The sequence below is a fragment of the Polyodon spathula genome, chromosome 18 (assembly GCF_017654505.1).
Source record: "Polyodon spathula isolate WHYD16114869_AA chromosome 18, ASM1765450v1, whole genome shotgun sequence".
NCBI classification, from domain to species: domain Eukaryota; kingdom Metazoa; phylum Chordata; class Actinopteri; order Acipenseriformes; family Polyodontidae; genus Polyodon; species Polyodon spathula.
Window position 1 is genome coordinate 18,309,035 of NC_054551.1, and position 16,068 is coordinate 18,325,102.

The 16,068-nt window shown below is 38.1% G+C and overlaps 1 protein-coding gene across 1 annotated transcript in view; it reads right to left on the reverse strand.

Annotated features, from left to right (window-relative positions):
• The window catches only part of LOC121330697 (A disintegrin and metalloproteinase with thrombospondin motifs 6-like), a 66,374-nt gene that overhangs the window by 44,943 nt on the left and 5,363 nt on the right, over window positions 1-16,068 (reverse strand). Inside the window, exons 5-6 of the mRNA XM_041277424.1 lie at window positions 15,115-15,198; window positions 3,853-3,989 (exon numbers count right to left, since the gene is read on the reverse strand). Of these exons, the coding sequence (XP_041133358.1) occupies window positions 3,853-3,989; window positions 15,115-15,198 (221 nt within the window). The remainder of the gene's footprint in view (window positions 1-3,852; window positions 3,990-15,114; window positions 15,199-16,068) is intronic.

The following is a 16,068-nucleotide window of genomic DNA, read 5'->3' on the forward strand; positions in this document are numbered from 1 at the left end:
TCGCCAGTTCAGGAAAGTATCTCTCCAGCAGGGCAAGCTGACTGTTTGAAACCCTTTGATGGGCCTCCCCTGTTCATTTATATAACACACTATAAGTCATGCTCCGAAAGGAACCTAGGTTTATCAACTGTACCTCAGATTCTGCTGATGGGGTAGTCTCTCACCCACAGGGTGTCAACATATCAACTTTCACTTCATTACTAACAGACTGCTTCATTATTTAACCCATTGACATGGAATTCTTTATAGTAATTGTAGCTAACAACATTATTTCATCCTGTTTTACTAAATAGGTACCACACTAAAACATGCAGTTTCAAAAGAAACACATGTTATAGCACACTTATTTTAATTCTAAAACATCATATCTGGTATTGCTTTATGTTAAGGAAAATCTCAGTTTCTATGCCTTATTCTCAGGTTATCTTTTGCACTTCCTGGGTCATTTTACCTCAGCAATGTCTTTTGGGTTATGTTACTGGCTCAAACACAGTCAAAAGGGGAAGCAGATGGTTGGTTAAAAGACACTGAAGGGATGGGGTAATTTTTCCCTTTAGGTAAAATGACCTAGCAAGTGCAACTTTACAAGCAACTGAACTTTAACAGAAACATGTTTTCTCTGATACACAGGTGTTTAACCATTAACCTGTCTCCCTCAGCCTCCTCTTAGATGTAAGAAACACCACATTTGTTCTCTGTGATATTTCTTACTGTGACAGGACGGCTGAGGTTGGTGACGTCAGGCCAGAAGCAGGCTCACAGTCAGTACTTGGGTGCAAAGTGCACTGCAGCGCTGTGTTTATTGATACAAAAAAAAATAAAAAATTAAACACAAAAACACTGCTCACAGAGCAAACAAAGAGGAAAACAAAAACAGGTCTCACTCACAAACAAATACGGTGCTGGAGCTTTTTCGCTGTCACATTTATACATAAATGATAATAAAACATTGTATTTTAAATAAACAAAATACATTCAAATCATACAAACAGCAACAACCCCTGTTCCCAAACAATCCATTCTTTTAAATAATAATACACCAATACATTTTAAATCTTGCAATAAGAAATCACCCGCGCTTAATAAACAACCTTTTAGTCATACTGCCATTTTAAATGTACAGCTGTGGTGGAGGATATATGTTACTGACATGTGTGTTTAACTGGCTACTAAGAGGGAGTTTGGAGAAAGTGCAGTAAGCATTGGATGATGGACCAATGCTGTGGGATATTTAGCATAACAAAGTGATGTGTCTTTACAGTGATGTGTCCCTTTTACTGCAGCTTCTGGACCAGCGATCCCAAATCCCTCCCTCGCTTCCATCAGGCTGTTAGCAGATGAAATATGACAAAGGCCTGAAATCTTTGGCCTTGAGTGCACGACCAACTGTGCCACCAAAAACCTTGGAAATGAAAACATCTGCACCTGCAGAGGATCGAGGAGTCAAAGGTCATATTAATATCTGTCTCATGCTGTGATGGATTACCAATTTATCTGACAGTGCAACTCATAACTGGAGCTCAGTGTCCCTGGTAAAAAATTGTATATCCACATTGAATAAAACATGCAAGTAATTCATTTTGAAGGTTAAATTCCTCTTGGTGAAAGTACCCTGCAGTCTCAAAGCTTCTCCTTCTAAGTGATTGCATTAAAACAGTTTTGTAACAAGGAATGATATGAAGAAAGAAAGAAAGAAAGAAAGAAAGAAAGAAAGAAAGAAAGAAAGAAAGAAAGAAAGAAAGAAAGAAAGAAAGAAAGAAACTACATGGTGGAGTTTCCATCCACCATGACTCATGTAAAACTGAAACAAAACTAGGACTGTACACAAGCCTAAACTGTGGTGAGCAATACACTGTTGTCTTTGAAATCATTGCAATAAGAACCTTCTTGTTTTAAAGAATAGAATAAACTAGACCAGAGATCCTCAAAGCTGTGCCCATTGGCACCATTCTGCTTCCAAGACCAGAGTGCTGTGTCAGCGATGAGAAAAAAAGAAGGAAAGCGATATAGTGGAGGCGGCTGTACGTTCTTTTCATAGATCTAGAGAACCACTTATCAAATTGTTATGAAACAGCATATGTTATTGAGAATATTCGATTCTGGGGTTGCAGTAGGTCTGCAGTATTTAGATCCACCATAAATTTAATAAAAACATGTTCTGAATAAACCCCAAAATTTTTATTTTTGAAAAGATTGTAATTAAATGATGGATTTTGTTAATGATTGGATGTAACAAGGAAAGACAAGAAAATGAGTCAATGGATTTAGAAATGTGTGAAACAGTAACACCATTTTATTTAATATTACTGTACAAGAATCTTCTGACTAATTTAGCCTTCTAAATCCCTTAGATTAAGTAGCAGGTCTGCAGTCTCCTCCTAAATTAATTTATTGCCAAACTTCCTTTCTCTTGCAGGGTAGTGGGTGTCATCCCATTTTAGAGGGATCATTCTCCCAATCTTTTCATCTTTTCAGCACAGTCTAAATTTTAAACTATGTGTCATCCGCATACTGTGCAAATGACATAATGTGCATCGGACTCGTAATAGACATCAGTACACTATCATTACCAGGGCCCTTCTAGGGTAGGGTTGGTTAAGAAGGATTTGAAGATATGACAAGATCGCTGATGGAAATAGAGCTAAAGAGCTAAGAAAAGAGGAGTTCCTTTTTCACACAGTTAATGACATGTGGTAACAGATTACATTTTATTTAACAGAGTTGTTTTTCATTAGATTTTAAAAAAGGACTACAGCCTATGATTCAGAAAGTGCTTCAACAGTTAAGTCAAATATGTCACACAAACACACTTTTCATATCATCCTCTTAAAATGGCATCAGAGGAGGGAACAAATATGCTCAATGATTCGATCTTCAGAGAATATTTCTTACCTTTTTGCAAGAATATTTCGAACTGCAGCCCGACCAAACTGAATATCTCTGTTAAATGTAACCATGTCTGAGAAGTACAGTACGTAACTAGTTACGATTTTGTTCAAGTAACTTGTAACTAGCAGAGGGAACAATATATATTGAGATCATACTACATTTAAATTCAGAATAAAATCCTGATTCTTCACCTCATAACTACGCTTGGTCACTACACCTCTTTCATGGTTCAATCAAAGGCTGTAATGCATTGTTTAACCCCTGTGTAGTAGTCAATAGTGGTTTCTTAGGAATACTATTTGCAATTCTGTAGTCACATTCTTCAGTACTACCAAGTAGACAACATCTACCCGTCAAGACTAATATGTAGGTGAATAATCCAGTATTTACTTTCTTGTGAAGTTAATGATTACATAGGTACAATTTTATTTGATAGGCTAGGTCTCGGCAGTCAGTTACACATGATTTGAAAATGTGTTCCATAAGGGATGCAGTGCTTGAACTGACAGGAGAGGACGACAGCAATTACATTTATGATTCAATGTATCTGAATCTCATGTATAATTCGCAGACATTTTAGAAGCTATTAGAAACTTGAATCCACCAATCAGGAAGCTCTATTAGAGGCAACAGGGTAGATGACATCTGAATATTGAGGTAGGTAAATAAATCTGTAATCTAAATATCAATGTTTAATATAGCAATATAGACACAGGAAACATGTTTCTAATTGCAACAAAACCCGATTCAAGAGAATAACCTTGATTGGTAGTTGACTTTGCCAGTATAGTAAGCTTTAACATACTACTATGCTCTATCACGTTTGATTGTTTAAATTAAATGTCCTCCATTCCCCAAATTAATTGATTGCCTCTAAAAATAGCAGAAATTGTTTGTTTTACCGCAGTGAACTCTTTTATCACCTTGGTTACGGGTGATCTATAGAGGTGACTCAGGCCTTACCGGGTGACAAGCACAGCGTTGTCATGGTGGGGGATCCCGCTGGCTTTACTGTCCTGGCTCTGCGTGTTCAGTGTCTTTTGCCACTTACAGAAGCTGTCCAGGGATTTATCAGCATGGTGGTTGATCTCCAGGTTTGGCTGAAATGGAGGAACATAACAGATTTTAACAGAACAATGTTAAAGTGGCATTTTTACCTTGACCCAAAGGTTACCGGTCAACTATAGTTATATATGTGAGCTGGTTTGAAAAAGAATGGGGATTTGTGACAGGATAGCGTCACGGCCCAAGCTGTTACCGGCAGGAAGGAGATTCAGAAGCTGGAAAGCTGCACTTTAAGCACTAGGGTACAAGGGCCAAAATAAAGTGTTGAACAAAAACTAGCAAGGCTATAATGCAAAGATTTACGGAGGTCAAGCTGGGCAAGGCCTTCACTGACTTCTCTAATCCCAAGCATCACCCAAACAAAGGGTTTTTCTTCCCTTTTTATACATGTGCCCATTCCGCAATTATCACCTACTTAAGGAATGACCACACCTGTGATTGTTGGCAGGGATAGATTTAGCCCCATACCTGCCACATTGTTGAATACACTCTAAATATAACATTAAAACAGTAGGAGGTCAGCTTGATGATAACTAGTTGATCAGTGGGTAATCAATTACCAAGTTACTTTGATTCAATATCCTATATATAGAACAAACCACACTCTTCAGAATAACTGTAATGACTAATAAAGTGAATATCAGTGAGGAGGAACTTTGTTTTGGTTACAGACTGTATATGCTGTCTGCTTGTTGGTTTGGTAAAAAGTAAACTTTGAACACATCTTTATTTAAATATGCAGAGGGGCTGATACAGAGTATTCCCTTAGCAAAGGAATGATGCACTTTGCATTGCGAATCATTAATTAATCAATAATTTTCATATATTAGAACCGGGATATCAGCGGGGAGAAGAACAAATGTGATGCATATTGTAGCTGCCCACAATGCACTCACTACACTGTTGGGCTAGCTCTGTGGGGAAAACTATTTCTATAGTACTGTCTGTGCCACGCGGCGAGGTAGAAAAAGAGACATGGGAGATATAAGGATATGAACCAAAGTAAAATCAGATAGCTAAAATAAACAGCATCAGAATCTTTAAAAAAAAGGAATACTTTTAGTAATGTTATTTAAGTTACAAACACACCGCATAGAATTTGAAGAATGCCAGGTCAAAATTCATTGCAGGAAACTAGAGGTAAAACAATCCCTTCAGCAGTTCAGAGAAGATTTAGCAAGTTCAGAGACCAATGCAAAAACAGGCAGCCTTCATTTATCAAGCTGATAGACAGGACTTTATAATACCCAACTAGAGAGAGTCCCTGATGGTCACCTAAGCACAAGAGGGACAGTGTGGCTCTGGAAAGAGTCCAAAAGAATAGCAACCACACTAATCCCTGGGCTTAAAGGACTGGCTACTCTATGAAGATAGGGTGAAAGGACGGCATCTGTTTAGCCTGTAACAAAGACATATTAGTGGGGGCATGATTGAAGTCTTTAAAATGTTAAAAGTAGTTGATATAGGTAACCTGAAACAATACTTTAATTGCAGGGAAGAAACCAGAGGACACAGTTGGAAATTAAGTGGAGATAAACTAGAGGGTATGGAATGGGCTATCTAGTCAAGTTGTTGACACAGAATCACTTGGATCCTTTAAGACCTAACTTGACAAAGTTCTGAGCTCAATCAGCTAAGGATTTGTACACGCTTAGACAGTCTGAATGGTTTCCTCTCGTTTAATATGTTTTCTTATGTTCTGATTACATACTCCCAGCCTTGCACTTATCAAAGTCATTGCCAGTTATTGAAACTATGGTACATGGTGTGATAGCATATAACAATTGGAGAATGTTACAGGTAAGCAGACAGGAGAAATCAGTCTCTCCCTTAGCAAAGTTTTTACACTAGAAAGCACAATGAAATAACAGGGCCCCCTTTAATTCAAACTGCACTGGGGACCATGGAAAAATTGGTGAAGATTCAAACTGGTATTTGTGGGGCACACTACTCTATCTTCAGTCAACCCCTTTCAATTTTACTTCAAAAGAGACTGGGCAAAATCTGTGGTAATAAAGAAGATGTATGTACTTTATAAGAAGTTTACTAATAACATGATAAAATGAATAGGCATTAAAACATGGAAGAAGGGGTCATAAAAAAATATGCCTTTTCAGAATTCAGGATATACTGTATTGTCTTGATTACAACAGTGTTCATTAACAAAATTGATTTTAAGCGTGACAGTATTAAACACAACAATTAAAAAGAAGAGAGCTGTAATCATAATACAACAGTGTTCTGAATGCTTTATTGTGCTATTACAGTATATGTCATTTCAATACTGTACAGCAACAATTTAATTTCCTTAAAATTACATTAAGTGTGGTGGAGCTTGATTCTATGACTGATACATGTGATAGATATGAAGTGGAGTGTAATTATCAGGAATCCCGTTATATTCTGTCTGGAACATTTCAATGTGGTGATAATAAAGCACAGGGTGAATTAAACAAGTTTGACTGTATTTATTTAAAGACCATTTAGGTTCAGTTAGATTTCTTATGTTGTAATAATTGGTAATTTGCACATTAAAGCAATACGCTTCAAAAGTCGTTTCCAACATTTGCCAGTGCTAAGTGGCACTTAGCTTTTTCCAAAATAACAATACTTCAGCTTCAAATTCAGACACATTAAATACAAAACTCTCATCAGACCACAGGAGGAATGTGTCCAAAACCCACTCGAACCCCAGTAAGTAATAAAATGCCATGAACTCATTCTGCTGGTGGTTTCCATGAACATATTTTGCCAGCAACTGCAGGCCAAGAGTCAATTTCCCAGGATGAACGGGGTTCCAATCTGCCGGGTGTTTTGATAATGGCATTTATTACTCCACGAGCTCCCTGACCTCTGAAGCATCCACGCACCCAAAACAAAATGCTCACATAGGTGTGTGTTAGTCTGACAGCGAGCTATAATTACAGAACGAATCACTCAGCACAGCACCCACTTCCCAGCCTCACTCCATCATGTCTCTCATTGACTGCTACAGGGTCATAATGTAGAAGGGCAGCTTTGAATTCAGAGAAACTTCTGAAGGTACACCCTTGTAAAGATTGTTCAATGTAAACTGAAGGTGAGACATCTCGAGGCACTGGGAAGTACAGTCAGAATGTTGTGTCTACAGTCATTCCTGCTTCACTGTATTTTTTATGGGTCTTACAGAGTGGTTTAGGTATGGATTAACTATCAGGTTCTATTTTCAAACCTGTCATTTATTTTCCTAAAACTAAATTGACGTTTTCTATGAGAAAATTAGGGTGGTTGTAATTTATTTTCAAGTTGTGGCAGCTTATAACTGAGTCTGGTGGTGTAAAATAAGACAAAAGAAGAAGATTAAAACTTAATGAATGAATTTAATAAAAATGGGGTGTAGAACTGTTTTGCAGTACAGTAGCATTTGTGAGGAACAACAAGCTGTGGGCCCTACTTCAATTGTGTTGCAATTGTAAAGCATGACTATATCTTAGTAAGGTCAAAAATTGTATTTTGTAATGAAGCTGGTTTCAAGATACAGGTCTTACAAGATACTGATTTATTGACCATTCAAATGCTCAGATTAATAGAAATAAAATGTCAAGTAACATCCATTTACTGCATAGTAGCTTTAGCTTTAAAAAGCTACTACCAGGTTCTATGACTACACATGTCACTGGTGTAAATAACAACCCAAACACACACACTTTTGATTCTCCTTCCTTCCCAAGGAAATCTATCTACAGGATATTATTAATTTATTACTATTAGAATCTGAAATGGTGTGGGGTGCCTGGATGCAATTTAAGTTACCCTCCCCTGTTGGTAGGTTTGCCATACTTTCCTGTTTTTCTGAGAACCTGACATACCTCACTGGTAATAGAAAACACACTCACACTCAACTGAAACACTCACACTCACACACACTCGCGCACACACACACACACACACACACACACACACACACACACACACACACACACACACACACACACACACACACACACACACACACACACACACACACACACACACACTCACTCCTCACACTCACACACACACACACACACACACACACACACACACACACTCTCACACTCACACTCATACACACTCACTCTCACACTCACACACACACACACACACACACAGCCAGGCGACCCTCCACCACAGCCGCCTGTGTTTCTCCTCCAGCCGTTCTCTATCACTCAGCACCCTCTCAGCCAACCTGTTAGCGATTCTTAGCATAACATTTCAGGAGACTTATCTCCCGGGTAAGGGGATGACAGACTCCACCGCTGATGAATGTTAAAACAACAGCACTCAGACTAATAAATATCAGACCTGCATACCTCAGTCTGATCAATGGTAACCACTGATCCTCCTCAGTCAGAAACATTCTTATGTTATAGGAAAGAATGGGTAATATAGTACTGACCATGAGTAAAGGAGTATCAATACATGTATTTCAATCAGCTGATAAACATGCTTGCATCCAACACAGTCAAGTTGCTTCTGGTAGTTTGAGTTCTTGTAGGAAAAACAATTCAGAAACATAATTTTTGTAGGCTAGTTAGACAAATTAGCTTGCATTTGAGTGCCCCTGCTTTTCCTACCATTGATGTTTTTTCCACGTCAACTTTGGTCTTTCATTTCAAAACCAAAACTGTACCACTGAAATATCTGCAAAGATAAATGTTCTTCACTAATAGCTTAAAATATATTACCATTTAAAAAAATCAAAATCACCTTTACCGTAATGTGTATGTTTCTCATATAGGAAAATGTCTGACCTACAAAGTGAAGGGAATATATGGTATATGAGGTAAGATTTCATGACATTAATTAGGGGCGTATTGATGAATCATGATACTCTTTAAATGATGTATCATATTGAAATAGAGGTATGTATCATTTGTACAAGACCAGAAGCACAACGTAGCGGTTCACCTAGTACTTCTTGAATGATTAATAAGGGTGTTTTTTTGTTAGCATGAATGGTCTCCCTGTGTTTACCTTCTAACTACAGTTCGTATTTAAAAGCTGAAGAACATTAGTAAAAAGAAGGCAACTTACATAAAGCATAAGAAAACACTGATACAGCTGGCATCCAAGCCCTGGCAATGTTCCTCATATGTACTTCCTCTGTCCTTCACTAACTACCTATATGCACATTTTAAACCTCCTTCTCTGTACTCACAATTCTTTTGAACACCCATGCTTTGGGAACCATAAACTGTGACCAGGGGGGGGGGGGGGGGGGGGGGGGGGGGGGGGGGGGGGGTGTCTAGGAGCCCAGTCACACTTGCACTTACAGAAAGGAAATGAAAGCAGTTAGACACTCTGATTGTTTAGGCTGGGTGGCTGTGTCAGTTCTGTAAGGCACTGGCTAAGAACTGGCCTTTTGTACAGAGTGGAAGAAAGGTGCTGTTATGAATGGGACCCCTCATTCTGTAGTCTAAACACAGCCGGTTCAAAGAAGCTGGAGTTCTGGGGCTCACTTAAGACAGTAGGTGGACAGGCATGCAAGTAAGTGCACATTGCCATTGGAATGAGTACACATGGAGAAAACCAATATATGGATGTGTATATAGGGTGATTTGTTTATGCAAATTTCAAAGTCTCTTACAGAGTACATTAATAAATGTGCTGGTTATATTGCATGCTGGTGTTCTTACAGTATTACAGTCCCAACAGTTACAAGTAAATGGGTTGGTGACTTTGTAAAGCATGTGACATATCTATTTGTGAAGAGACAGCAGAGTTTAATAACTTTTTAGGGAGAGACCATGATCTACACCCATATTAGATACAATAAATACTGTGCAAATTCACAGGAATTCCTTTAACTGCATGGTTTAAAATGTAATTCTGATAGTTCCAAGATAATACCCTTATACGTTTCCCTACAGTAAATTTGCGTGATAATTTGCAGTATTTCCATGCTTTTCCCATCGTTATACAATAGTTTACCATGGTTTACCAAGGTTTTTTTTTTTTTTAAATATGCTTTACCTTACCTCACTGGGCTTTACAATGCTTACCTATGCTTTACTATGCTTTACACTTTGCTGTGCTTTTACTATAGCACAAATTTATAAGGGTAACCTTCACTTTGTTCTTGACTGATCAATAATTGCATCCCATTGAGTAAGGGTTTACAGCTCTAAAACTGCTTCATTAAGTAACTGTGGATTTCAGTGCTGGGATTTTCACAAATCCCTCTTTCCACTTTCTCTGCCAACGAAAACTCAGGACCAACACATCCGACAGCAGGGGCTCCTAAGCCCTAAAGTCCCACATGAGGTAACAGGACTCCAGACTGATTTTATTATGAAAACCAAAATAGGAAAATGGAGGGTCAAAAAAAAAAAAATCACTACAGCAGTTTCTTAGAATTTCATGTTGTATTTAACCAGTGGAGGCTCCTAAGAGGAGGCAAGGGAGGCAGCGTCTCCTCAAAATTTAAAAGTGAGCTCTGATTTTAATTGGAGGAGCACCTCATACCCCCCCGCCCCCTTCTTTATCACTGCTACTCTGTGCTCGATTATGAGTGAAGTCTTGAAGAATGGAAATTGCATCATTCGGTTTCGTATTCAATTTTCTGAAGGAGGTTTGAAAAAAAAAAAGAAATCCCTCATAACAGTATAAGACTTTACAGAAAGTGAAATATGAAGCCAGCATATTGCTGACATGTGTGGATGATGGGAGTTATAGTTTTCATCTGCATTTCTGTTGATTGGAAACACCTTTTAGTGTGTACCAGATACACTACTAGTCCCAGAAGACATTTTGCACCCATGTGCCTATTGCATTGTGACAATGGGAGCATCAGTAAAGTTAGATATATTTTCAAAGTTTCATGTTATGATACCACTTCTTTTCTCTGGGAACAAATCTAATTGGTTGTGCTTTTTTTTCTCTTAGTGTTTGTTGAAAGTTGTATTTATATTATTGTAGCCCTTCTACAGCAGTATTTGTTTATTTTCCCCAGCACAGGCAAAGTCGTTCACTTTCTTTTGGCCTGCATGGTATGTAATTATTTTGTTGGTCATTAATTTAGCAAATTAAGTCTATATAGGATGTGCTTGATTTTTGCCTGCCTTTCTCCTGCCAGAACAACTTTGTTTAGAAAATATTTTATGCAAAGTATGTTAGTAACGTGATCTGAAATCTAAATGCTATATTCATGTTGTATACATAAGAAATAACTTATTCTTACCACACCCCCTAGGTGGTTTGTGATGCATGAGGCCACAAGCCGAGTTCCTTCAATCACCCAGGAAGTGTGGTAATAATTGTCTTGCCGCACACCCTGGAGTGGGTTATTTTTCTTATAAAATGGCTACACCTTTTTCTTGAGAATAATTACACAAAATAGCTTTTATAAGGAAAACAATAAGAAATATATTATGTATCCTTCAACTTCTCCTGAAGACTGTTTGATTATAACATATATTTTGTACTTTTTTTATTTGCCATAAACATTACATTGAACATTGTCATTTATATTAACATTTTCGAAATTAAATGGCATTTGGGAATTGAAAACAGACTGATTTCCCACATCTGAGGGAGGATTCATGGAACAGCCAAAACTGCACTTCACATTGAGGGAGGGGCTTCTGAGTGTTTTCTTTTTTTATTTGGTATATTTTTTTTGCGGTCTTCAAGAGAAACTGAACAATAATTTCTGAGGCTGTTTTCACACTAATGGCCGGTAACTGGCATAATTTCCCTAGATTGTAAACCAGCATTAGATGATATGTGGTATAAACGACTTCTGTCATGGCACACATTGGGCCCCTTGAAAAAAGTGGAGCAACGTTTGAATGCCACAGGATATCTGAACATCATTGTCAATTAGGTACATCCCTTCATGGCAGCAGTGTATCAATCTGCTAATGGGATAGAACAAGCTATTCAGAGTAGAGATCCACTACCAGCCAACTTGTCACAACTGTGGGAAGCATTGGAGTCAACATGGGCCAGCATCCTTGTGGAACACTTTTGACACCTTGTAGAATCCATGCCCCGACGAATTGAGGCTGTTCTGAGGGCAAAAAGGTGTGCAGCTCAATATTAGGAAGGTTTTCCTAATGTTTTGTACACTCAGTGTATACTGTATATATTACTAGCGATTTCTCAGGTGGCTTTTTAATAGTGTTACTGCTACTGCTTGCCTCAGAGTTTTCTTTGCTCTTTTCTCTGACTAAATACATACTACAGTGTATTTGCCAACTTTTCTGTAATTTTTAGTGATAAAAAAAAAAAAAACAGATTGTTGAGTGATTTAAATGTTGTTTCAGTTGTATTTTGACTTTTTTACCTACAGAAACACTGTTTAGATAATTGTTACTATGAAGGTGTAGTAATATTAATAAATCAGGTAAGTAAGTTGGTCTATGATGTCATAGTTGTGCAGTAAGACAATTAGTACCGCACGGTCATGTGGTCTTGTTCAGCCAATCACAGTACTGAATTTATCCAAGCCATTTTATAAAGTCCATTTTTAAACATACGCTGTCATTGTGTAGCAGTTAGGTATATTAAAGTAAACTATGATGGGCTGCTATTTTCTTTTTTCTGTTGGCTAGTGGAGAAAATGTGTTTAACAGCCAAATTGGGGTAAACCTGTTTAGACTGCACTTGTAGATCTCTTGATCTACCCCTCCTACTATGCACTGGACTTCCCTGATCTACACACCACGTTACTGTATCTACACATGTACATCTCCCCCGCAAGATTTAAATAATGCAGCGTCAGGTCCATGAAAAAGCAGGCCACCATGACTAGCATTCTCATAGCCATGAGTCGGAATAGTAAATGTCAGTGCTCCAGTGGCGACAAAGATGAATGCGTCTATTTTAATTATCTAAAGAAGGCTGTTAAAATAAACCAGCTGTTTTACGGCCCTCTTTCCATTGTATATTATTGTATTTGGACTACAATAAAGGATGGCTAAATAATGGCTGTATTTAGACAGTCTGTAGCCAATGTCCAGGCAAGTGACAAGCTGGATGAGCCTATCAGTGCTCGTCCGGTTCCTAGTAGCTGACTGATCTCAAAACTTTGTTGTGACAAGTTGGTGACATAAAAGATCTAGGTGACTCTGCCTCAACATCATGGCTAGGTAACCCATTCCATATCTCACTATTCTCTGTGTAAAGAAGTGCTTCCTTCGATCTTAAGTGTATCTTCACTTAATTTACAACTGTGTCCTCTGGTCCTGAAGATATAGCAGGTTTAGATTTTAACTCATGCACCTGGATTTTTTTTCCCTCAATAACATGTGTATCTACACTGCTGTGCAAAAGTCTTAGACATTTTGGACATTTTGTGAGGTGGGTGGTTTATATTACCATAGAATCAACCTGCTTTAAAACTACCATAGAACAAAACCCACACCATCTACAGAACGTCATGTCACATATACACTTAAAAAAAAAAAAAAGTTTTACTTTTTATTTATTTTTTATTTTTTGGACTCATCTTACCTCCCCTATTGAGAACCACTGGGTAAATGTGATGGATTAGCTACTACAACACTTCATATTAGCTGCTCATGTATAGTTGACTTTGAGTTGTTGTGATCACAAATTTTTGAAGAGTCTGATCAATGTGAATTAAAGATTGCTAAATAACAAGCCTGGTCAAAGTTGTTATAATAGTGGAAAACACTAGTGGAGGCTTTGAGTAAATTGTTGATGCTCTTAACATCGAGATATATATTGTAACTCCTGTATGTGTCTAAGAGCCTCATGCAATAAATGGTGGTAAATTACCTGAAACCCATACTGCGCGCAAAAAGGAAGGTGTGTCCACTCAATTCACTAATATAATAATATGCACAAATAAGGCGAGCTAAATGATTCATTTGCCAGTCATCATAGCACGAGAAATGCTGCATGCGTTACACACCCTTCATTTGAGCATATGGGCACTTCAAAGGACAGATAGTCCAGCTCTCACTTGGTCAGAATGACAGCGACCAAAGGCACCAGCCGGCACCAGCTACATCTTCAGTGGGTCTCCGTAGGATGAGGGGAGGCGGCCCGGGAATGTCTTGCTTTGAAACGGTCACAGTGGAGAAACAGAAAATAATTAACTGAAAACAAATATTTGTTTGTTCACCTTTATCCCCTTCTGGTTTATTTTGAAGGTATTCCAGTACCGAAATGTTAGCTAAATATCAATGTGTTTCTTTTAAAGGGATTGCAAGTGTGTGGTTTATTTTATTTATTTTTTCTTTTAAAAAACTTTAACCTTCCAGCTGCTTATCCGGCGATTTCAACGTGCTGCACAGGCTCGTCACAATTTGTGTCTTTTACATGATAGAAATGCTAATGTTTTCAGGTTCAAAATAATTCAGTGTCATTCATCTGTAAAAAGAGCACAACTGTCTCTTGGTCGTTTCGGCAATACAACGTTTTGTTTGGAATCGGAATAAAGGAAATGATTATGTAATACAGTTCACATGCAGTCATCTTTTGGTAAGTTGCATTTTCAGAATCATATCATTATGTACAGTATTACAACACAGTATGTTAAAATATTGCCCTTAATCCACAAAACCAACGAAACATCCTACTTGTAGTGTTCTGTGGAACACGGGCAATCGTTTATCCTGGAAAAAATTTAATACAGTACCTGAAAGCAGATATACGCGTTTATCATGTTTCCCACACAGCACTACTTGTGGCCTGCTCTATTTATATTGTGATTTTATTGTGACACCGCCTAGTTTCAATAAGCAGTAAACTTAACATGCACTGAGACACTTAGGAAAGTTAGCACCTTTAAGTAAATATGTTTTTTATATCAAGTCCCTCCCACGCGGTATTAGGGGAGAGAATTTGAATACATTTCCATGGATTACCATTATTAATTGTATGTAAATGACTCGCACGCGGTATCTTTTTCCACGTGATTCATTTCGCGTGCAAAGTCATTTGCCGCTGGTCAGTGAATATAGCAGGGGTAAAAAGCATGCAGTAACAGGCTTACCGCTGTTTAGTGCATGAGGCCCTAAGACTTTTGCAGAGCAGTGTATATACAGTATATGTTTTTATAATGAAGATGTCCTCCAATCCCACTACCAAGCATCTCTTTACACACAGGAACATTTATCACTGAACAAATCCACAACTTGCCAGAAGAGAAGGCAAAGCGTATCTTACCTGGTCTTCTGTCAGTAGCACCAGTCTAGTCACCACAATGTGAATAGCATTGCCAATACTGGCATCATGGTAGAGTTTGGCAACCTGACCTCCAGGAAAGAAAGAGAGAGAAACAAACGCTTAAATAAACTGGACCATGAACAAGACAACCCAGTGTAACATTTTTAACACCAAGAGGACACAGTTGGAAATTAAGTGGAGATTCTTAAGGAGAAGGTAGTCCACAAATGGAGCTAAATCGGTGTCTGTGAAATCAGGTCCTTTGCGTTTGCTGTATCCCAAATTGTCCATATCGCAGCATTTTGTTTTTCAACGTAACCCCCGCTGTTTTGATATTTTTATTTACATATTTTTATATTCATAGATAAATCAGCTAGGGAATTACTTTTCAGCCTTTACTTGGGAACACTCACCAAGAGAAAGAGCTTTTTTTCATCTAAACATCGCAATGTTCCCAGTTCATGGTCCCTCCTGCAACAGTGCTGGTGATTGAAATGAGTGGCATATTGTGAGAACAAAAAAAACAGGAGAGAGCGTGATCTGGATACACGGCGATCCTTAGGTTTTTTTGTCCAGGCGAATGCCCCAGAGTAAATGTTGAGAAATGTATTCCCCAGATGATCTATGAATCTACACTGAACAAAAATATAAACGCAACATGTAAAGTGTTGGTCCCATGTTTCATGAGCTGAAATAAAAGATCCCAGAAATTTTCCCGCACAAAAAGCTTATTTCTCTCAAATTTTGTGCACAAATTTGTTTGCATCCCTGTTAGTGAGCATTTCTCCTTTGCCAAGATAATCCATCCACCTGACAGGTGTGGCATATCAAGAAGCTGATTAAACAGCATGAATATTACGCAGGTGCACCTTTTGCCGGGGACAATAAAAGGCCACTCTAAAATGTGCAGTTTTGTCACACAACACAATGCCACAGATGTCTCAAGTTTTGAGG